The sequence below is a fragment of the Heloderma suspectum genome, chromosome 14, assembly GCF_057233095.1.
Source record: "Heloderma suspectum isolate Gila_16-S chromosome 14, 16-S_ref, whole genome shotgun sequence".
Taxonomy (NCBI): domain Eukaryota; kingdom Metazoa; phylum Chordata; class Lepidosauria; order Squamata; family Helodermatidae; genus Heloderma; species Heloderma suspectum.
The window spans coordinates 23708115-23732137 of NC_139471.1; the positions used below are offsets into that span (position 1 = coordinate 23708115).

General features: G+C 50.5%; 2 protein-coding genes across 3 annotated transcripts in view; one reads left to right on the plus strand and one right to left on the minus strand.

Moving 5' to 3' along the window:
- The window catches only part of DPP7 (dipeptidyl peptidase 7), a 26382-nt gene extending 22755 nt beyond the window's left edge, over positions 1 to 3627 (plus strand). For both annotated transcript variants that reach the window (XM_084820877.1, XM_084820876.1), the window contains exons 11-13: positions 17 to 81; positions 234 to 304; positions 1160 to 3627. In XM_084820877.1, coding sequence (XP_084677003.1) covers positions 17 to 81; positions 234 to 304; positions 1160 to 1325 — 302 coding nt within the window. In that variant the 3' untranslated portion in view covers positions 1326 to 3627. The remainder of the gene's footprint in view (positions 1 to 16; positions 82 to 233; positions 305 to 1159) is intronic.
- On the minus strand, positions 2346 to 23584 carry MAN1B1 (mannosidase alpha class 1B member 1). Its single transcript, XM_084820874.1, has 13 exons — positions 23361 to 23584; positions 19354 to 19462; positions 18634 to 18761; positions 17354 to 17514; positions 16592 to 16701; positions 16089 to 16274; positions 13932 to 14080; positions 12521 to 12709; positions 11532 to 11722; positions 10092 to 10212; positions 9075 to 9272; positions 7491 to 7622; positions 2346 to 5983 (listed from the first exon to the last, which is right to left on the minus strand). The coding sequence occupies exons 1-13, from the start codon at positions 23511 to 23513 to the stop codon at positions 5780 to 5782; spliced, it is 2031 nt and encodes a 676-aa protein (XP_084677000.1). The 5' UTR covers positions 23514 to 23584; the 3' UTR covers positions 2346 to 5779.
- Between the last annotated feature and the right edge of the window lie 439 nt (positions 23585 to 24023).

Sequence of the window (24023 nt, forward strand, 5' to 3'; positions counted from 1 at the left end):
GTTTTGACATTGCCAGATCTGGCTGCTGCAAGCAACATCATCTTCTCAAATGGAGACTTGGATCCCTGGGCAGGAGGTGGAGTAAGTATATCGAGAGGGGCCTGGGGACACGGGGACACCGTTCCCCGTGAGCAGCCTTCGCTCCAAAGACTGTTCATTAGATCTTTTCTCTTGTATCAACTGGCGCAGTTTGCCTGGCCACCAGAAGGTCTGATTTTGAGATGTTATTTCAGGTTAGGAAGAACCTGAGCTCCTCGTTGATCGCCATAATCGTTGAGGGAGGTGCCCATCACCTAGATCTCCGGTGCGTATTGTAGAAATTAGCAGGGGTGGCGGGCTGTGTTACCACCACCGCACAGGTGCTGTTGCTGAAAGGTGTTGAGTAACGAAACCTCCTCCCAGCTCCTTTTAAACCCCATAGGGCTATACTTCTTCATTTTTAACCCTTTGCTTATTTTATACCACTAGACAATTCAAGTGGGACTGTTTTGGTGCAGATCTAGATACCCCCTTCCCCAAACCCTGTTCACCACAACATTTTAGCAGGCCATGGTGCTTCCTTTTTTTCTCTTTTAAATGCCCTGCTGAGTGAGGATAAATTCATGGAGGATAGCCCCTGTGATACCTAAATGGAACTCCCATATTTAGAAGCAGTCTACCTCAAGAGTACCAGATGTTGCAGATGGAAGACTGTTACTTTTACGCCCTGCTTTTGGGCTTCCCCATGGGACATCTAATTGGCAACTGTGGGAATTGGGATACTGGATTAGAAAGACCCTTCGATCCGACCCCACCGTACTGCTCTCGCGAGGCCTTGCCATTTTTAAAAACAAATTTGCCTAGCACGTTTTTGGACTTCTAGAAATATGGAATTCTGTTATTTCATCCCCCAAAGGAAGAGGTTCTTCTGTAGCAGCTTTCTCCAACCTGGCCTTCTCCAGGTGTGTTGGATTATAACTTCCATAATCCAATCCCCCTGTTGTGGGTGCAATACATCTCAAGAGCACCAGGTTGAGGGAGGCTGTTCTACAGCAAATATCCTAGCCCAAGTTAGCACTATTCAAACTCTGACTGCGATGGTTGCGATTCCCTGAGTGGGTGTTTGCATGCCCAAAGGAATGAATGACGACCCACTTTATATGGCTTGCTGATCCAACAGGGGCTCCAACCCAGCCGACCCGCCATCTGCCAGAGAGGCCCGTCTCCAGGAAGCAAATATCATCAGTGACTGGGTGAGATCAGCCAACGTCAAGGCAGCCGGGGCGAAGAGACCAGCTGGAGCCTTCAAGGGCATCACTCCCAACCACTATCCAGCCAGCCTTTAACAGGAGTGGTCAATGCAGCACTTCGATGCCAAACCCAGCCAGCGGTTCTGCTGAACGTTGGGCATGGGGGTGGGGAGGAGGTTGCACTGTGTCCTTCTGAGGCAGCTGATGGGGGCTGCCAAGGCAGTGACACTTCTTGCTGCAGGGATGTAAAAGCAAGAACAAAACTGGAGATCCCTCGGGAGCCCCGTTCTGTTTCGTACGTGTTTCCTGGACATTGGATGTCTGGGGTTACAGTTCCAAGATGACAGGTATTGTCTTTCCTACAAACGGCGGGGCAATTGTCACTAATTGCTCTTAATTATCAGCTGATGATTACGCTCCCTGCTTGACTGCATTTTTTTTTAGGAACAGTAGCCAAACTGACATTGCTGAAACGTCACGGGTAGGAACAGCTCTTGTGTATGTCCTGCCGAAATTAATTTGAGCTTACAGCCCACCCCATCCTAAGGGCTTGGGGTAACGCTCCATTGATTATTCTGCCTGTCACGAGCCACCCAAAATCGCTCTAAATAAAAACGTTTTCATATTGCTTGAAGATGACACAGGGTCAGGCTTTGGTGAGTTTCCAGGGGAACAGAATCCCAAAAGTTTTGTGACGAGGTAGTAAGCAGAGTCAGACCAGCCACATTCCGCTAGTGTCTTGAACAGATTTGGGGGGGACGGGGGACTGGGTCTTTTCAATCAATCTGATCTTTTTCCCCTGGAGATGCCAGGGATTGAGTGTGGGACCTTCTGCATGCAAAGCAGGGGCTCTACCACTGAGCCACAGCCCCTGCCTTGACACCATCCCTAGAGAGCATTAAAAACTGTACATGGACATAACCTCTCCTCGGTATGCTGGGCCCAGGGCAGGTAGGGCATCTGAGGGCACTGCCAGCAGCTTGAATGAACTGAATGGCATCTATGCGCCCTTGTCATAGCCCCACCGATTTCAATGCAAGATCAAGCAAAGTTCGTTCCGGTGCACCCACACCGAGAGCAGTGCATAAGCAGGAAGCCACACAGAAAACACAGCGTCTCAAAATAAATAACAAGTTTATTAAAGTGGAATAGAATTCTGCGGATTAGCTTCTGCCTAATACAAGAGGGGACTCGATTTCATTTTGAAAAGCTAACCTCCTACCTCTTGAAAAGGTGAAGTACACGTACAACCTTTTGCACATTCACAAAGGGATGGACTTTTCTATTTAACCAATGTGATGGACTAGGTAACACACCAACAAGGCTTCAGTAATACGCCTTTTTGGGGGTGGGAGGAGGAGAGTCGGAGAGCTTTAAAGCAATTGTGCAAGGAAAGGGGATGGGACAGTCTTGCACCAGGCTCTGGTCACCACAGAGGTGCAAAGAAGGCAGCACTGAGCCTCTAGCCATGAGGTTTGGGCGGCTGTACATTCTGGCTGCCAATTTACCAAATAGCTCCTGGTTGCTATTTCATGTAATCCTCTCAACAGAGGAGGAGACTCCTGGTTTTCCCGCTTAAGACATGGAAGAAAAAATGGGCAATTTTCACAAGCAGCATTGAAATAAGACTACCTTTTTATGCATGGTTCCCCCCCCCCCATACATATCCACACAAAACTCAACAAGGGATGTTTGCAGACTTGGCAATGCAAAGCGAGAAAGCAAGTATGTAGAGCTGTTTTCCAGAAGCGGTGAGCTTCTTTTGCTTTGAAAGAAAGGGGAGAAAAGCCACACAAGCAAAACAAATGAAGAGGGCCCTTGTGCAGAGCGTCTGGAGTTCCTCATTAAAGTCAGGCCGACGAAAGGAGTGGGAAGTCAAGGCTCCACACCACCAAAACCCACATTCTGCAAATGTGGGTCATTCATTAATTTGCCTCTAGGTGGGACCCAAGAGTTTGAAATCTTGGTCCAGCACAGTAGGTTGCCCAGTCCCCAAAAGACAGACAAGCCTCTCCCTAATTGCATGTCACCAGGGGATGCATCAGTGGCCATTTCCCAGAAGTGGAAGCCCTCGCCTCTGTGGCACATCCACCTCCCTCTTGCTTCGTATGCAGAAGGCACTGGTGCAAAGTATCAGCTTCCCAGAAACGGGGCAATTATTCAGCTTTAGAGTATGGCTTTTAAATTCCAGGGTGAACTTATGTGGCTAGGCTGGGAAAAAGGAACACAATACCCCAAATCACACACACACCTCTGTTCATTTGGTGTTCTACAGCCCAAACTGGCAAGTGTAAAAAGAGACATTTAAAACACTTGGCATGCAGTGTGTTCCTCTGAAAGCCCATGTCTACAGCAGGAAGGGATTGGGAATAAATAAATCTCAGCTTTTATATTGTGGTTTAAGTACTCAAAACACTTTATGTATTTTATCCCCAGAATCTTAACAGCAACTCTGCAGGGTAGGGCCAGTGTAATCATTGCTGTACATTTTGGGGAGAGTGGGAGAAGCATTGAGGCCAACAGAACAGCTGCCACACAGCAGGTCCGTGGCAGAGGTGAGGTTTGAACTGAGTTTCTTGGCTCACAGCTTGGACTCTCAGGCCCAGCGCCGCAGCAGGCAGCATCCCAAACCTCACCGCCTCTGAAAGTTTGCTTTTGGGGTTATTTAAGACTACTGTTATTATCATGCATCTCTTGTTATGGACGGAGCAAGTCCCTGCCAGTGTGCGCACTGGATTTGATACACAGCATGCCCTCCGTAAGCCAGTGTTGCAGTCCCCTCCCTGCCTAAAAAAAGGAAAGGACCTGCCAGGGCCAGGATCCAGCAGGAAGCTCTCCTGCCCCAGCCTCAGCTGTGCTCTCCTGTGAGGCTCCTGTTCATCCCAATAGGGCGGGCGCTGGACAATCCCCGCTGATTTGTGCCCGCCCCCTCCCGTTATTAAGAAGTCATTCCAACTCAAATGCTCATGAGACAAGCTTGACAGATGGTGCTTCTTTGCAAAGCATAAAGGACACAGGCTGGTCTGCGAATAGAGGCGAGTGAGAAGAGTCGGCCCCAAAACTTAGGGGGAGTTGTCTTCTACACCCTCTCCCCAACTCCAAAATAGGAGTTGAGAATGAACAACTGGAGGAGGAGAGGAAGAAATAATGCTACACACCCATTAGCAAAAACAAAGGAAGAACAGTGGACAGACATTTCTAGACACATGCACAAAATCCACACACAGCTGTAGTACGATGAAAGGGTAGCATGCCCCAGCCAAGGAATGTCTTTGGGGAGAAATAAAACCCTTTGTTCTCCTGCAGCCACACTATTGCACAAGACTCCTTACCACTCTGAACTAACCCTGGAGGTGGGCAGCAAGCCAGCAAAAAAACTTACGTAGGAACTACGCAACATAGCCACGACACCCCCCAAGAATCCCTACTTCCTTCAACCGCATTTTCCACTTAAGAAGAGCTTAAGAATACCTCTGTGAGCTCACTATGGAAATAGGACACTGGACACCTCTTCTTCCTTGCTCTCAATACAAAACAAGAATCCTCCTTTATAGTAAGGCCTAGCTGAGCCAACATACTGCACAGGAAAGGACAGCAATCCCCCCCCCCCCCCAAATTTCAGGCACGGGTTCCAATCCAGAGGAGGAAACAGCAATGACCCACACATTGTTTAGGTCTCCTGTAGCCTCAGGAAGCAGCTTTCAGTCAGAATACCTGAGCCAAAACATTATTTATATCATACCTATATATAAACTCCTGTGTAACCTTTTTTTTTAAGAACATAAATTTTCTTCTCACATTGTCTCCCTGCATTTCTGCAGATAAATTAAGAAATTATATATTTATATGTGTATCGCAACGTACTTGCAGGTGTATATACTTCTCCCCACCAAAACAAACCACCTCTGCACTTAGCTTCTCTATGATTCACAACAGGCAACAAGTTCCACAAGATTCATTAGAGAGCTCTGATCAAAATCAGAACACCACCATCAGTAACACTGCAAAAAGGTACATTTTTTGTTTTTTTGTTCTGCCAGCAGCACAACACCCTGGCTTGGAATGACACTGGGGAATCAGCGATTGCACTGACAACCTGCATTTTGAGTCTGGGATGAGGGCACCCATTTCTCACTTTTATTGCCTCTACCGTATAGCCAATGGAATGATGCTGAAAAGCCAGGATTGCCTGGCATCCTTGGCGAAGCCTCCTTGCCAAGACATGAATTTTGACACCAAGACAAATCTACAACTCTGTGGATCTCACTGGGTCAATGGGAGCCCTGCTCCTCCCAAAATTTCTTGTGCACCATGCTGGACTCCGCAATTAATTGCATGTCCAACCCTGTGTATCCAAGTCTTGGTGGAAAGGTGGAGGCGAGACGTGGGAGTGGATTCCAGGTCGAAAATTCTCCCTCCGTAATCCAAGCTTTCTTCCTGACATGCCATCCAGCAAGAAATGAATCCACAGCATTTTGTGCACCTCCCTTCAGACCCCAACAAGTTGGGACACAATTGGAATAAGGAATGGTAGATGCCTCAGCTTTCATTTATACTGATGGCCAGATAGGAAGGGGGTGAGCTTCTGTGTTGAAGACATACTTGTCAAGGTTTATCAAGTTCACATCATCCGAGAAGAGCAAGAAAAGGTACTTGAGCGTTTCACCAAGGAAGAAACTCTCCATCTTGTCTCTTGGCTCTGGACTGCTGGGGTTCTGGACGTTGTTGATGGACGTGTAGCCACCTGTAGGGACCTGGAGAGAAGAATCCCAAGAGAACAGCCGTGTATAAAACAACATGGAAATGGAAATGTTCTTTACCTAGATCCATTTGGTTATTTCCTAAGCAAACGTGATTACACACACATATGTCATTCCTGTCCCTGCTGGGTTTCCAAACCATGCGTTTTCCCGATCATGGTGAAAGTAGCTGGGGGTTGCATGAGGAAAAGCTCCAGAAGAAAAGGCAGGGGAGAGTTTTGTATATCAGAACATAGACAACTCCTCTCTGGAGGCACATTTCATTTGCTACACTGCTTATGATTTGTTTTCATTATGGCATTTTACTTATAAGCAACTTTGGGGCAGCTAATCTGAGGTGGGAAAGGAGGGGACATTCAAAGGTAGGTAGGTAGGTAGGTAGGTAGGTAGATAGATACTAACCTGGTTCACACGACACGGCAGGTTATCGTGGGTTAATTAACCCATGATTAGCTGCAGCATGTGTGGGGCACGTGCAGCTGCTGTTTTGAATATGAAATCCCCAATTGAGAGTTGCGGCATGTCATGCGAACCCAGCCATTATGGGTTAGCCATTATGGGTTAACCGAGGGTTAAACATCCCACACTTAACCCTTGATTAGTAGTTTGGTTAAGTGTGGGTTGTTTAACTCTGTTAACCCACAGTGGCCAGGTTCACACGACACACTGCAACCCCCCATCTCCCCAATCAGAGGCTGCATATTCAAAATGGCGGTTGCACACCCCCCCACCCACCCACACACGCTGGGACTAATCTCGGGTTAATTCACCCATGTTAAGCCGCCATGTCATGTGAGCCAGCCCATATTGTGAGCGCGTGTGTTTAAAACAAGCACAAACAGAAGAGCAGTCCTGTTGGATCACAGCAGAGGTCCTCGTCCAGCATTCTGCTTCCCACAGCGACTAACCTTCTGCCTACAAGCCCAGGACACAGAGGAAACAGCCTCCCCTGCTGTTGCTCCCCAGCAACGCGCATTTGGTGGGACACTGCCTCTGAACATGGAGGCTCCGTGTCACTGTCATGAATTGCGACCGTGGAGACCTGCCTCTGAGGAATCGTCTCAGCCCTCTTCCAAGGTAACGAAGGCAGTGGCCCTCGCAGCAAGTTCCACAGATGGGTGACGCACCGAGGGAAGACACACCCTGCCACTTCCCCACTGCCGATGGCGTCCCCTGTTCTATCTGGCAGCAGCTGGACAAGGGCTTGGGTGCCCCAACCTGACTCTGCTGGAGTTGATGCAGTTCCACCCTCAGCTCATCAGAGAACGAAGCGACAGCTGCCGGAGTTACAACGGACAGCGACGCTGTCCATCTTCAAGTGAGGCTGCATTAGTCAGTGGGATGGGGACTAGCCATCCCACCGACAGGCCACAGAGGGCTGCAGGAGTTACACACAACCACAGGGAGTGGCGGGGCGTGTGTCTGCGAGTGTGTGTGTGTTTGCTGGTAGTGGTGGTCTTAATAGGTCAGACTTTCATGATGGGTTCTTGGCCGGCTTTACCCGTGTGTATTTATTGAAGTTCTGCAAGATCTCCCAGCCCCAGTCCTGGTACTTCTTATCGCCAGTAAATCTATACAGGTAGAAAAGGCTCTCCACAGTCTCAGGGCGCAAGAGGTTATGTCTGTCCGCAGTCTAGGGAAGGAAAGAAAATTAAGACCTGAAAAGGACCCGTTTCTACCCTGTTAAGCAGAGGGAAGATGTCCCAGCACCGAGGCACACCCCCCCTCTATTCGGCCGTGATCCGTACTTTCCTTGACACAGAGTATTTGTGATAAACATACGAAGTGATTATACTGTATCTTTATAATGTCTTTGTGTACGTAGGAGGAATCAAAACAAACACACACGCGTGTGTAATACAGGACAACGAGTAGCAGAGTCATGAAGCGACTGAGCCACAGATGAGGCATCCTGTCTCTGCTCTGATCTCACAAGATCTGCCTTCCCCAACCTGGCTGGGGGATTATGGGGGTTGAAGTCCCACAGATCTGGAAGGTGCCAAGTCGTGGAAGGCTGCACTAGATATGCCTCACCAAGTTACTGTCTCAGCACGAGAGCCCCTCCTTCAACATGAGAATGGTGATACAGCCGTACGGGTCACCTTAGACAAAGGTTGGGCTGCTGGTCCATCTAGCTCCTGCCTGCAACAGCAGCAGACTGACTGGTAGCGACTCTCCAAAGTCTCTTTTGGCCAGAACTTAAGCCATGCAACGCGTGCACTCTGCCACTGAGCGAGGCAGAGCGCAAGCCACTCTTAATGCTGAGGGTGGAGTGTGGGTTGGGGAATTAGGCTGAATGAGATACTGAAGGTGGAGGTGCTGAAGGAATTGGTTTCCGCCGGGTGGTTTGTTAGGCCCCTTCTATGCAGGTCTTCAGGAAAGTTCTGAAGACCCACATGTTTTTGCTGGCCTTCCCATAAGCTCTTGACCTGCTGATTCTATTGTTCTGGTTTTATGGATTTTTTAAAAAATCAGTAATGTTTGTTTTTATTGAACTTCATTATTGATTATATAAAAAGGTAAAGGTGTCCCCAACCAGTCGTGTCCGACTCTAGGGTGCGGTGCTCATCCCCGTTTCTAAGCCGAAGAGCTAGCGCTGTCCGAAGACACTTCCGTGGTCATGTGGCCGGCATGACTGAACACTGAGGTGCACGGAACACTGTTACCTTTCCCGCCGAGGCGGTACCTATTTATCTACTTGCAATTTCTTGCTTTCGAACTGCTAGGCTGGCAGGAGCTGGGACTGAAGACAGGAGCTCACTCCGTCACGCAGCACTCGGGTCTTGAACTGCTGACCTGCCAACCTTCCAGTCTGCAGTTCAGCGTCTTAACCACTAAGCCACCGCGGCCCTACTGATTATATAGTTCGATATATATTGAACTATGTAATGAATATATATTTACTGCATTTCATTGCATCTGTTTCGGTATGGTTTTTATCTTGTATGCCGCCTAGAGAGAGTTTGACCCTTAAAGGCGGCCTAAAAATAATCTTAAGTAAATAAAACAGAGGATGCTATAAAGGGGGGGAAGTATAAGATTCAGCAGCATCTGGGGCAGAGATCCCACCTGCTGAGCTACTCACCTTGATCTCCACGTCCTTCCGGTCCTTTTGCGCATGCATGTTGAAGTGGACGATCTCCGGGCTTAGGCCCGTCTCCACTTGTGCATACATCTGGTAGCAGGTGTCTGCAAGCTCTACCGCCAGGGCCATGTGATCTGCGGGGAGCCCATTGTGTGCACCGAGAGCCAGGGCTCCGGGCAAGAAGCAGACCAGGTGATCCTGTCCAGGAAAAACACAGCAGTCGCTCATGAGGAACCAGTGCTGCACAAGAATGTTTTCCAAGCTTTTCCCTCAGGGGAACCCCCTTCTGTGTCACTTTGTCTGCTGAGGAGCCCTGGCACATTTGGTCCAGAAAAAGAAGATTCTGGGAAGCATTCGTGGACATGCACTCTGATCTCATGAGGTGCTGGGCCTCTGCATTTAATGAACTTATTTGCTGCATTTACAAACTGCCTTTCTACCAGTGCACCCGAGGTGGGTTTTAACATTTAAAATAATGGCAGGTGATCTAATAGACATGATACAGAAGGAAAAAAGGGTGGGAACAGTGCTTCCACGCATGAATCCTAGGACACAGCACTTTCCCGTGGCTGAGCATCGCAGGGAAAGATCAGGCCATGGCAGTCTAATTGTTTTCATGAGAGCTGAAAGATGCCCCAAAACAGATCTCCTCACTGAAGACCCCCATTCCACGTTTCCAAGATGCCCCAGAGTCCCCCCACCCCACCCCACCCCAGAGCACAGCCTGAAAACCACAGCTCTACAACACCAACTGAAGTGTCATAGCATTTTGCTGAATGCCACTACATTCATTCACTGCAGTTCAGATTTTGTTTGGGGAACGGGAAACAAACTGTAAATCGTGACCCACAGCCCAGGTAAACCCAGAAGTAAATCCCACTGTGTTCAATGAGGCTTACTACCAGGGCTGCAGCCTAACTTTAAGAAAACAACAACAACGAGGCACAAGGCGGTCATTAACTCAGATTTCAACAGACACACCCTTCCCAATAGATGTGGGTAAAGTTTGTACCGTACCATTTTAGCACTGAAGCGGCCGTGAGCAAGCTCACCCACGAAAGTCAGTCTCCTTGGCTGAGATTTCCGAAGAAGGTGCATCTTCACCCCTTCTACGCCCTTCATGTAATCTTCCAAAAGCCTGCCATTGAAAAACACAGTAATGTTGCTCGTTTTTTATGATTGCAACCGCTGAAGATTAAAGCTGGAGACAAACATTCAGGTTCAATCAATAAAATGGAAGGCACAGAGCTCCATTACGTTGCTGGTCTGTATCATCTGTGTGAAGTCCCCATTGATCGTTTGTACATTATTTGGCTAAACCAGGGGTGCAGAACCTCTGTGAGCCCAAGGGCTGAACTGCATTTCGGAGAAGCTCTCGGGGAGCTGCATTCCAGTGGCAGGCAGGGATACAGACAACAGGGGTGGGGCCAAAAATACCCCGAACACGAGGATATATGAACTTAAAGCTATTACAGCCAGTAACTAAGCCTCAGGAGGTGCAGTTCAACCCTTTAAAATGGGGAAAGAACTGCACAAAAGCCAGATCAGGGGCTGGGAAAACGGGGTGGGGCCAGGGAATGGGGCTGTGGCCCTCTGGGGATCCCCAGACGGCTGGATTGGGTCCCAGGCTTGATGTTCAATACCCCAGTTTAAATATGGTTTTATTGCTTTTTATGCATTTATGTTCATATTTATATTCTTGTACACCACCTTGGCAACATTTGTGGATAGGTGGAATGTAAATATTATAATTTCATCTATTAATGAGATAGCCCAGCTCAAAACACGGCAGAACCACACCACAAGTCCACGCAGCCCGGCTTTCCCCCAAGCATGGCTGGCTGGGGCACGCCGGCAGCTGCAGTGCAACACACCTGGAGGGCACCAGGTTGGATAAGGTTGAGGCAGACCATCACCCTCTGCCTACCGCACTGAGAGACCTTCCACTGCCCTCCCAAAGAGACCCTTTAAAAGATTATCCCCCTAAACCAGAGGCTGCGTGTATTCCACACACTCCTGGCACAAGCTCTTGTGAACAGCCCCTTGCTGTGGGTGGCAAATGGATGTCATGCCCGAACAGTCAGAACCGCAGGGTGGGCCAGTCTCACTTGAGGTGCAAGAGGGAGACAGCGGCCATCTGGGGAACCCTGGAGAGCCAGGGTGGGTCCTCAGACTTCAGGTTCTGCACCCCTGGTACCAAGCCTCACACATCACAGTCTGGACAAAGTCACTTTTTGAGAACAAAAGAACACAGCTGAGAAAGGCTACTAAATGTCCGTGAGAGGGGCTGGCCCCACTCTGGTGCCCCTCCAGATGTGCTGGACTACAAGTCCCATGATTCCCAGCATATCTGGAGGGGCACCAGGTGAGGAAGACTGCTGTAGAGCATTCATTCTAGAGCTTATAAAAAGAAGGGGGCAAAGAAAAGGAGGGCAGAATGCAGGGGGAAGAGCTTACTCATTTTCCTTCTTCCCCCCCTGGATCCACTGCTTGAGCAGGTACTCGTAGTAGCTGTCTGCTCGCGCCCCAAGGGTGTAGACCCCCAGGTGGGTGAACTGCCCGCTGTTGGTGTTGATGAACATGGGCACCAGGCCATCGTGCTTGCCAGCGAGGGTGTGAACGTGTTTCATCACCCCATCTACAGCATTCTGCAGGAACAAAAGAACACACAATGGAGTCTCTAGTGGGCCCACAACCCCCCTGGGAAAGTACAAAACAGGCGGACTGGATTTCAAAATTTGGTTTTGAGGGATGTGCAAGACTGTAAGGAGAGCCTTGCTACATCAAACCAAGGTTCCATCCATTCTAGCATCCTGGTTCCAAAGGTGTCCAGCCAGATGCCTGCCTCCCCTGTTGTTTGTCCTTGCATCCCATATTAAGGGGTAAACTGCCTCTGAACAAGGAGCTTCCAATTAGTGAGCATGGCTAATTGCCACTGACAGACCTATTCCCCATGAATTTAAGCCTTGCTAGTCCATTTTAAGTGCATAAAGCATGTGGCATAAACTATTAACCTGCCAGACAATTCAAGGAGTTTATGCCCCTTTCTTAATAAACTCACAAAATATGGGAAATGTTTGTTAGGATCATTTGAGAATTCTCTCTACCAGCTTGGGAGGGCCTAGCTTGAGTGACGGAGTCTACAGTAGAGATGGGAATGTGTGGCCCTCCAGATGTTGGCTAGAGCTGATGGGAGTTGCAATCCAACAACATCTGGAGGGCCACACGTGCCCCATCTCTGGCCTGAGCAATATGTTCCAGAAGCCCTCTTTTTCAGCTTCTCGCCTGCTAGGGTCAGGATGACAGGGATGAATATCCAGAAAGCTGGTGGATGAGCATTCCTACTTCTTGGCCTGGGAGCCAGGCTAGATGGCCGATGGCTCCCTCCTATGCATCAGCAGAGAAGGAAGCAGCTGTGTGTCTGGCAGCTCTGCCCCTTCTGGTACCTGAAATTTCTCCTCCCCAGTAAGGCGCGAGAGCTCCCTGAACTCCAGCTGGATGCTGGTCACTTCAGCTACGGTGCTGTCAGACGTCCAGCGAGGGGGATGGGCTGTGCCACGGCCGATGTTGACGTCTGAAAACGGAATCTTAGATGGGGTGCTGAAGGCTGGCATGAGCCTGCTCCCGATATCTTTCTGAACAGCCAAGGATTTTGCAACGTGCGGCAGGAAGAACAAGACAGGAGAAGAGTCAATAACTGCATTTGGTCGCTATGAGGGAGGCCTACGAACTGCCTCCAAGGCTTGACTGTGCTGATAGTGAAGTCAGGATTTCACCTGGCTCCCAAAGGTGCATCCAGTTCGTGTGTCCCACGTAGGTTCACGTGAACACTCGTTTTCGAGCTTTCTACCTCGAGGAAACCCTGTCCACGCAAACCTGTGTGCTGAGGAACCCCCTGCACAATGCAAAGAATTCTGGGGAGCATTTCAGGTCATGCATTCAATGGATGAGGGGGGCAGCCGGGCCCTTTGTGCCTCAGGGTTATGCCTCATGAGCTGAGGGAATGGAAGAACGTTTGCTGACCCCTGATCGTGTCACGGAGGAACTTGCGCCAAGCTTCCGGGATCTCCTGTGTTCCCTGGAATGCACTTTCCAAACTACTGCGCTTGCCCATCCGGAAGATGGGACCCTCCATCGTTAAGCCCTGATTTCTGGGGTAGGCCAGTGCATTTTAGGGTTGCCAGGATCAATACAGCAGCTAGGATCCAGAGAGCTATTTTAGGAGGCTCTAAGGGCTCGTGCGTGCATGATTTCTTTCCTTTAAAGAACACTCAGGCACACATGCCAACATTTCCCTCTGGCTTTGACATTTCCCTCCATCTCAAAAGCAAGCTGCGGGGGGGGGGGGGGGGGGCTGCCATTCAAGAAGCCCAAGCTTCTTGAACTGCCCACTTGGGAGTGCAGGACTAGTTAAGTGCTTGTTTGCATCCCAGCTCAGTACCCAAAAGGAATGCTTGTGTACTGATCCAGAGGTTTGTGTGTCCCCTTTCTATGGCAAATATTCAATACTAAAATTAACCGCCAGTTAAAAATTAGACTCACAGGACACTAGCAGGGCAACTGTCTGCATGTTTACTCAGAAATAAATCCCACTGACAAAGCCCCTTGAGGGTTTCCCCCCCATAGCACACAAAAGGATTACCCAGAATCTTAGATCTGCAGAGTCCTTCCAAGGGAAGGGAGACATATCCGTAGGCCACATGAGCCACTATAAACTTGCACTGGCTTTGAACTGGTTCTCTTTTGAAGAGTCCCTCAGTTCCTAGACCTAGGAAATGGTCTTGTCGACAAGAGGAGTGGGACGGGGAGTGGGGGAAGTTGTCCATGGACTGCCAGATCAAGGGGATAGTTACTTACAGCTTTTTCTAGGAAGAGGCTGTCCCCTGACAGGTGGTAGGTGCTCAGCAGGCCTCCCAGGATCCGAATGGCGCTCTCAAAAAGGTTGACATCCACGTTCTTATCGAAGTTTAGGTCAGTGGAAACCCACTTCCTTGCTTCTTCAAACTCTACATCAGCGAAGAGGCCCAGAGATTATCCACACAACCATCCCAAGGTTTTCTGTGGTGCTGAGGCAGGAAATCCTTGCAAAGCCTCTATTCCACGTAGCGTCCCAAGCCAGGAGTGCAAAAACGGTGGCCCACAGGCCGCATGCAAGATACCAGACCCACCCACCCTGCATCCACTGGAGGGTTCCCTTGCTCGCATTAGCAAGGGAATCCACAGGTTCGTGTGCATGCATGTGTGTGTGTGCATATGCGTGGCTGCCAGATGCAGCCCTCAGGGGCCAAACAGGTTGTGCACCTCCTGTGCTAAGTTCTGACAGAGAGGCCCTTCTCTATGTCCCAGTGTTGGCAGTTGATGGGGATGAGACAAAAGGCTTTCTCTGTGCCCGCACCAAAGTGGTGGAACTCTGCTCTGGGAGGCTCAGTCAGACCCCCTCTTTTGTGGTGTTTCACCGTATGGAAGAAAACTAAAGTGTTTAGACAGGCATTTGTTTCATCAAATAGGTACGTTTCTACTGGGTACCTCCATTTCATCTGCTGCACCTGTCCCTATTTATTATTACATTGTTTTTTCTTGGATTTTATGGTTCATGTTAATTGTTGCCAACCACCTTGAGTGGCACATAAGCACCAGAAGGGAGGATCTGCATTGCAAAAAAGGAAAGAAAAGGAGGCTTAGGAGGGGGCAGCCACTGGAACAGACCACACAGTGGGATCTGCCCAGTTCACCTTCGGGGACTAAGTCAGCACCCCAGAACTGTTTCAAGAGCAACAAGCCGACAGAGCCACCCAGGGCCATCTCTGGAATGTCAGAGGACTAATCCCGGCTCAGGGTGGGAGCTGGGCCCAAAGGGCAAGGCAACCAAAAACGGGTTGGGAGCCAGATGTCTCCCTGCCCCTACAGCTCTCTGCGGGCCAAATGACGTCAGGAGGCATGACCACGTCATTTGACTCCCAGCGTGTCCTGCAGGAACTGCCGTCGCCTGCCCCGTGCCTTCTCCCACTGGGGAGAGAACATGGGGCAGGCGGAACAGCCTGACTGAGCTGCAGCTCCTCCGGCCATGGCTCAGTCAGGCAGCTGCACCCACACAGCAGCTCCTCCAGGCGCCAGCTCATGCAGGCAGCTTCCCCTATGGGCGAATCTCCCTCCCCCATCCCACAGCGGGGATTCCTCCAGGGAATCCCCCACTCCCTGGAAGGGTCCTGGAAGGCCCCACAGGCCTAAGAGCACAGAATGTTGCCCTGGCCTAACAGGACCTGCATGTATGCATGCATTTATTTATTCATTCATTCCATTCCATTTCTATACCGTCCAATAGCCGAAGCTCTCTGAGTATTTTACACTCTATCTGGCAGCGTTGGTCTGTCTTTCTTTCTCACCTGAAAACAGATCCTTTCAACTCAGGGGTGCACAACCTTTTCAGCCGCCGAGGAACGCACGTGATGCTGGGTCGGGGGCTACATGCGTCCATGCACACCCCTCACACAGGTCACTCTTCCCTCACTGGTAGCAGTGATGGGAAAAGAGCGGTCTTCAGCAGGATTGCTGGGGGAAGTGATGAAGAGACAGCTAGTCCCATGCGGGGTGGGGAGCTAGTTAAGGCCATGGGGGGGGGGGGGCACATACTGGCTGCGGGTTGTGCGCCTGTTTTACCCAGAGATGCCAAGGATTGAATCTGGAGCCTTCTGCAGGCAAAGCATGCGCTCTGCCCCTGAGCTGCGGCTCCTCCCCAGCATGGCCATGTGCCACTCACGCATGAGAACCCAAAGGGGCAGCTTTCAGTAGCAGGCCTGGCGAAAGGGTCAGGGGGACGACAAGCAATTGGTTTTCTGATCTCGTGTGGTTTGGGTTAAGGAGGGCATAAAGGAGGCCTCCCTGCAACTATTTTGCAGACAAAACGGCAGTTCAGGCAGGAAGGCCTCCTCCTCGCCCACAGACATCCCTGGCGGAGCAAGCAGGACCACAGAAACAAGGCGGAGTGGAAGAGCTGTAGAAAGAAAAGGAGCAGACCTTCTTTTAGGCCCAAAATCCACATGGTGTCCAGCGCATCGATGAGCGTCAATCCCAGGCCAAACCACTCACTGAACGACTTGGAGATGGGCTTCAGCTCGTCATGGCCCCAGGCGAACTCCTTGTAGCCTTTCCACGCATGGCGGAACGCTTCTATCACAGCCATCTGGCGCTCGTTTAGAGGAACTGAAATCGAAACAGCAGAGACTTTACTCCAGGAAGCAGCAACGGGTCTCCTGGAACGGGCCCCGGGTTCTGCTTAACCAAGGGGCCCTCCGGACACTGCTTTCCCCCGAATGTATGGAGAAGAGTCACAGCATTTCTTTGTAACAGGGAGAAAGTTTGAATCCCCACATCCACCGAAGTCTCTGGACCACACTGGGGTTTCCGACATGCACCCCTCTGTAGTGGAAACTGGCGACTGACTACACAGTGAGAACTGGATTCAACCCCGCTGGAGCTGGGGCAGGAGGTTAGGCTCCGGCTCCGCCCTGACCTACTACCTGGCTCTTTCTGGTCTTCAGATTCCACAGGTGAGGGTTTGTCCAGCTCCTTAATCTTGTTGGAAGGCGGCTCCATGCTCTGGTCTGGCTCGATCACTGCTCCTCTCCAGCTGCAAAGGGAGAAGCACTCCAGAAACACTGGTGCCAACTACTCACTGGACCGGCCTCATCACCACAGATGTAGTCAAGGACTGAGGGCATTCCCCAGCAGTCCCCAAGGATCACCACTCCGGCCAATCTGTGACACACTTCTTTTGCTGGACCCACGGCTGGGGGTCCATCACTGGGACAAAGATTTCCCATGCGCGGAACCACACACAGGCCTCCTGCTCTTCTCCCTTGCTGCCCTTATGCCCACGCCACGCCACCTCTAGCTTTTCCTTCCAGCCTCTAAACCGCCTCTGGCTCTATCCCCACCAACTGAACGGAAGCCTTGGCGTGTGCCACTTCATTTGTTCACACAGCTTCCTTGCTAGTCTAGCATCTCCATTCCTGCCACTCCATCTCTCCTGCACTAGCAAACTGTGCATTGCAAGCTCCTTGCAGCAGGGACCTTTCTATCTGGGTTACATCACAGCACGCAGTGCCTCATACGCGGGTAGTGCTATACAAAATCACAAAGCTCATGAAAGCTTTTGAGCTTCACAGAGCAGCTCCAAGCAAACAGAAGAGAAGCGCTCTGCAAGGGTTACAAAGGCTCGTAAGCAAAATTCTTTTCTTCTTTGGGACCAGGAGAGACTTGTGACACTTCAGCCCACCTACCTAATGAAAGACTTCTCCGTTGTGTGTTCTTTGTCAGCCTGGGCAGGTTCTCTCGCAGCATCGGCCACTCCTTCTTGTGGCTTCCCCCTGGGGTCTCTGCGAGGTGGTCTGATCTGCAGGTTAGGAGGCCCTCGTCGGACAGGAAGGTGCTTGGGAGGTTTCTGAGAAAAGAAGCAAGCAAGACAACCATTACTACCCCCCGCACACACACAGAGGACTGGATAAATCACTTGTAAATAACCACTGCACTGTTGCCTTTAGTGAGCAAGCAGGGAGGACAGGAGAGACCTCTTCCTTCCAAGTGCCGCACACAACGAACGTTGGCCTGCACGGGCATGGGCAAGTAAGCCAGTAACGTCTACGGACTTAGTTGCAAGGCCTGGATAGACCTGGGCTCAATCTGGAAATACCCCACCTTGAGCTTCCACAGTGCTTGGCTTAGCCCTTTAAACTCTTGGCCGGTGACTGATTCCACAGCTTGAGCTGGCCATTTCTGGAGTTCCTTTCGGTGGCAATCTCTGCCCAGAGCAAGCAACGCATCAGTGATGCAGCACATGAGCGCCAGGGCCTTGCCATCCAAAGAGCCTGCACCCGTTGACACGAATGGCAGACAAGCACAGCCTGGTCGAAATCCTGCATGTGACACAAGCTACAGAGTCCTGGGCTGGGCTGCAAAGGCCAAAGATGTAAACCTGTGATAAGGAGCCCACTGCAGGCCCTGTACGTCCACCTTAAGAGGAAATGCGTTCATTCGAAAGACACTCCAATATGGATTCTGGCGGCAAGTCCTACTCACTGGTCTGCCATTACTGCAGCCTAATGATTTTTCAAACTGTGTTCCAGGCAACCTTGAGGTCCCTTGGAAGAGCACGAATCCCATCTTTATGCCAGCACTGACAAAATTAGAGTGGATCAGTCACCACAGAGAAGCTTTGCTGAAAGACAGCTTGCCCCCTACCCCAGGAGGGTTCTTCCCTTGCAAAGCACAGAGGGGAGGGGAGGGTGCATCCTAGTTCATTTGGGAAAGAGCAAGACCCAACAGGCCTGGCTGGTGACCCAAATGAATTGAGATGTGCCCTAGAGCTGCCAGGTCTTCTGCAATTGGCAAGAGTTTATCGGGGGTTCGGTTTATGTGGGAAAGGATCTTTCTAGGCAGAAAGCTTGAAAGGTATCAACAGTACAAACAGGGAGCAAGCTACAGATTATGAGCTGTGCGGTATGCTGCTACCCCCAATCTGTCTAAATGGTCATGCAAAGTCATGGGGTGGGGGTGAAATTACTTGAAGTGAGACATCCCCGGGACCGACATCGGCTTTCTGGGGTATGGGAAGAATCGCCTGATTCGCTGGCTTCAACCCAGGTATTTCCAGATCGGTCTTCTGTTCCTCCACAGACCTGCTGGGCGTGCCTGTATGGAGAAATTAACTGCAATGAACGACACCTGATGCAATGCAAAGAAATCAGGGCCCAAGAATCTAGGGGAGGATCTCATCCGCTGAACGCTTGCTTCAGGATTTCAAAAATGAAAAGAAAACAAACGGCATGGTACAAAACAGCCTGAAACGCTGGGACCAGGTTTAAGATTTTGTTTCATTCCCTGATAGCAATGCACCAGAAGCAAAGTAGCCTCAGAAGATAAATAGGAGTGCCCTTAATTTTGCTCCACTGATTACAATTTTCCCTTGCTGGTTTAAAATTATGCCCCCTCCCCCCTACACACATACTACAGATTAAGGAACTATTATGATTGCATATGGGGTCACCTAGGCAAGTGGCACTTAACAAAGTACAAGAGGAAAAGTCCCTGCCCCGAGGGACTTACAATAATAAAAGCTTTTGGCTACAACCCTATACCCCACTTACCTGGAAGTAAGGCCCACTGAACTCAGTGGGACTTACTTCTGACCAGACACATATAGGACTGTGTTGTTTGTTGCTTTAAAAACTAGTGACTGCAACTCTGCAACCATACTTAGAGACAGAAAATCGGCTGGACCTACTTTTCCAGGGTTCGGCCATGTTTGCGTAAGTGATGACTCCACAAACAGCCAGAAAGGCAAATATGAAGAGGATCACACTCCGCTGGAGACGGGACAGCTGTTTCCATTTCTGAGAGCGAAACAACATTACAGGAAATATCTTTAGCTCATCACGGAGAACACACTGACAGCACAGGTGTCTGTACGAGTTCTCACAAGCTGTACTAAATGCTGCCCGGTTTGCACCTCCCTTCTCTCTTCCCATAGCAGATAATTGAAGTGAGGGCGTACTGCCATGGTGATTATTTACACTGTATCCCTGCCACAAGTAGCTTACAATCTGAAATCTAACACTTTGGGGGAGAGGAAGGAAAGGGAAGGACAGGAATAAACTGCAAGCAGTTGCAGTCACACCAACTTTGATTGTGATGTTTAGTTGGGGACAACAATGGGAATTAAGCAAGGCTTCTGTGGGAAAGGGAAGAGCATCAGAGCAGGCCCACTGGAATCAGGCCATCCAGCCTCCCATTTCCCACAGCGGCCAGCCAGATGCCTTTGGGAAGCCCACAAAGCAGGATGTTGAGGTATTTGCCTTCCCCTGTCTTTTGCCTCCAGCATGTGGTACTCAAGATATGCTGCCTTTTAACATGGAGGTCCTATACGTACAGAGCCAGCTAACGGAGAGGAGAAAGTCCCCCAAATACAAAAAAACCCACAGACAAAGTCAAAAGGACCCATATAAAGTGGGAATTATTACTAGTAAAACGTGATAATACATGAAAAACGTATGAACAATGACACATGTTATAACCAGAAAACTCTATGAGACTGGATTTGTACAATAACCAAACTCCACTATAAAGAACAGCTGTTACAACTCTATTTTAGACTCAGTTACAACTACAACTGTATTATACCTTCAACATTACAGTTAGTTTATTGTACAAATTCATTCTCATAGTGTCTTCTGGTTGTAACATGTCATTGTAACACACATTTTCATGTCTTTCATGCCATTTTTCACTACTAATAATGCCCATTTTACATATTTATACAGGCCCTTTTGACATTTGTCTGTGAGGGGGTTTGGTTCTATACATGCAGCCATTGCAGCTAATATATAATTGGTGGATTTGAAGCACGGGAGAGAGAGGTGGCACCACTCACATTATTTAAGATTTGTAGGCCTATTCTATGTGCCAGGGGCGGGCAGAAGGTAAATCAGAATCTACTGATAGATCACTGGATTATTTGCATCCCAGTTAAGCTATTAACATCTCAGAACCTTAGTATCTCAGACATGGATTTCTGCATGTACATGCAGGCCATTCCAGTGCATGGCTCATGGGGTACAGGAGATAACTGGCTCCGTCATGTCTCCCCTGAGCCACCATTTTGCACCTAGCAGGTCCTAGTAAAAAATTAAGGGTGCAATCCTATGCACGTTTAGACCAAAAAAAGCATGGCTAGCTGGGGAATGCTGGCAGTTGTAGGACTTTTTCTGTCTAAACATGCACAGGATCGCACCCCAAGTGGATCCCACAATCCTGACGTCTGTGCACGCCTGCTTCAGGCAACACTCAAGGAAAGCAACATATCCCTTCCTTATCTCACGTGCCTCCACAGCCACCCATATTTTACTGCACTTTGGCTCCCTGCCCCTGCTGTCAGCACCCTGCGTTAAACAAAAAGAGAGCGAGACACTCCTCTTACGTACAGCACTACTCTTTAGATCAGTATCAAGGCTGTTATTTGACTTCACTTCACTTCCCCATGACCAGCTGCCAAAGGAAATGCATCTGACTCTCTGCTCAATGCTTATGTCTCAAGCGGGAAACCGCTAGGAGGGTGGGAGCCCCCTCGTCATTTCACACCCAAGCCCCAGATGCCTGCATCGTTTTGTTGCACCGATTCAGCAGCAAGAGAAAGGCACTGTGCCCGTCCCTTTGAGGTGCAGCACCTGCTGCCAGCAGCAAGCACTGAGTGTGAATTGATGCAAGCTGCTTCGGGAGAAAATACTCATCTGAAAAGCAGGATAAAGATATTATACGTCAGCCTTCCCCAACCCAACACCCTCCGGATGGGATGGATTAGAATTCCAGATGTTTTGGACTCATAACCCCTGACTGTTGGCCATGCTGGCTGGAGATTATGGTAGTTCTAGTCCAACCATCCAGAGGACACCAAATCAAGGAAGGCTGTAAAAGAAAGATGGGAGGCAAAGTCTATTAGGGTGCAATCCTATGCAGATGTTGACTGAAAAATGTCTTACAATCCCCAGCATTCCTCAGCCTCATGCTGGCTGCTGAATGCGGAGAACTGTGGGACTTTTTTGTCTAAACATGCACAGGATTGTGCCCTTAGTGGCTATTGCTCGTGATGGCTACATACTACTTCTGGGATCACAGGCACTATGCCTCTGAACATCACTTGCTAGGGAGCCACAGGAAGAGAGGGGTATTGCCTTCATGTCCTGCTTGTGGGCTGCACAGGGGCATCTGCTTGACCTCTATGGGAAGCAGGATCCTAAACTAGATGGACTCATGTTCTGATCCAGCAAGGCTCCTCCTATGTTCTTATCAGCCATGATAGTTAGTGGAGTGGAACCTCCACAATCAGAAGCCATCTACCTCAAGGTCCCCGGTGCTGGGGCCATAAAACTGGAGATAACTGTTGCCCTTTGAGCCCTGCTTAGGGGTTTCCCAGAGACATCAGGCTGGCCACTGTAGGAGTCTAGATGCTTGGTCGTCTCAACCACTGGCCTAATCCAACAGGGATCCTACATTCTTAGATGCCTTTAAAAAACATTTATCCTAACAAGGCCCATATGCCTGCCTTTAAAAGCAGAAAGGGATCCAACAGGTGCAGGAGACTGATACAGAAAAGGGTAGGCAACCTGGTGCCCTCAAGATGTCTTGGACTACAACTCCCTAGCCACTATGGCCAATGGTCAGGGGTTATGACTCCAAAAGATCTGGAGGGCACCAGGTTGCCTCCCGCAATCTAAATCAAGGATGGGGAACTTGTAGCCCTCCAGATGTTGCTGACTGCAAGTCCCATAATCTCTTTCCACTGCCTATTTATATTTATTATTATTGCATTTATATCCCGCCTTTTTTCCTCTTGCAAGGCACCCAAGGCGGCTTACATTATCCTCCTCCGCTCCATTTTATCCTCACAACAACAACCCTGTGAGGTGGGCTGGGCTGAGAGTGTGTGACTGGCCCAAAGTCACCCAGTGAGCTTCCATGGCCGAGTGGGGACTAGAACCCGGATCTCCCGGCTCCCAGTCCAACACTCTTGCCACTACACCACACTGGCTCTCACTGTCTTTGCTGGCCAAGGCTGATGGGAGTTGCAGTCCAACAATATCCAGCGTGCCACATGTTCCCCGAGTCTGATCTAAATGATTAAAAAAAAAAAAACCCTCTCCAAACCTTCCAGTTGAGATTTCTTAATATAAATTACGATGACTAAACCAGTCCCCCGCATCTGCCACGTTCTTCCTTCCCTTCCCGGCTCTGCCCTTCGCATGACTGAACGTATAAACACCTCAACAGCCGCTTTAAAAACAACAACAGAACAGGCTGTTTGTTCAATAAACGATTTCAGCAGTTACAAACGCAATCAAACATCACCAACAGCAGAGTTAACGTTCTGGTGCGATTTCGCGGTGCTTGCAATCACTGGAGTCACTCAGCAATTCACCACCCCAAGGCAGAAACCCAACCGGTGCAGCTTCTCCGGCTATCCGAGATGCGACGCCTGGGAAGGGCTGGAGCAGCCGCCCCTGCTGGATTTCTTCCCCCTCCCTGCAGCTGTTAAGCAGCGCAGCGGCCCCGGCTCGCTTCGGGGGCGGGGAGAGGAAGCAACACCCCCGCCCAGCCCAGCCCACGCGCCCACGCGCGCTGCGCGCCCCACCCCCGCCGGCAGAGGGCGCGGCGCAGCGGCCGTGCCCCCGCCGGCCTCTCCCGCAGAGGGCGCCGCTGAGCCGCTCTACGCCCTCCTGCTCTATGGCCGCGCCTCACCCGCAGGCAGGAGCGCCTCCGCCAGGCCTTGCTGTTGTTGTAGCCGCCGCCCGCCAACCCGAGCCCGCCGCCGGGGCTGAGGGTCACCGAGATGAAGTCCCGCCGGGGAGGCGGCAGGAGCGGCGACGGCGTCGAGGAAGAGGCCGCGTACATGGCGGCGGACGACGGTCCCTCAGGAGCCGCGGGCCGCTCCTCCGCCGGCTGCCATACTTCCCGCTGCTGCCCCGGCCACGGAGAGGAGCGCGCAGAGCGGCCGCCCGCGAGCGCCGCGCTCTCCCCCGCCCGGGCGAGGCTCGATGGTGCGCTCCGTAGCAACAGCGCCCACCGGGCCTCGCGTAGCAACGGCCAGGGGAGCCCGGGAGCCAAGTCAGCCGTGTAGAACGAGCTGCTACCGCGGCACGGCTGAACGAGCCCCGGCGGGAGAGCTTCCTCAGGCACAGCACACGCCTTCCCCAGCCTAGTGTGCTCTGGAGGGCGACTACCACGCCCATCACCCCAGCCAGCATGGCCAAAGACTGGCCCACTTCATTATTACCCACGTAGTCCACCGCCGCCACGCGAACCTGTGTGTACACAGGCCAGGAAACGGGAGCTTCCTTTCTTCCAGAAAGCTTGTTTTTCCTTCCATTTTTTGGTTGTTTATTCGCTCAGTCGCTTCCGACT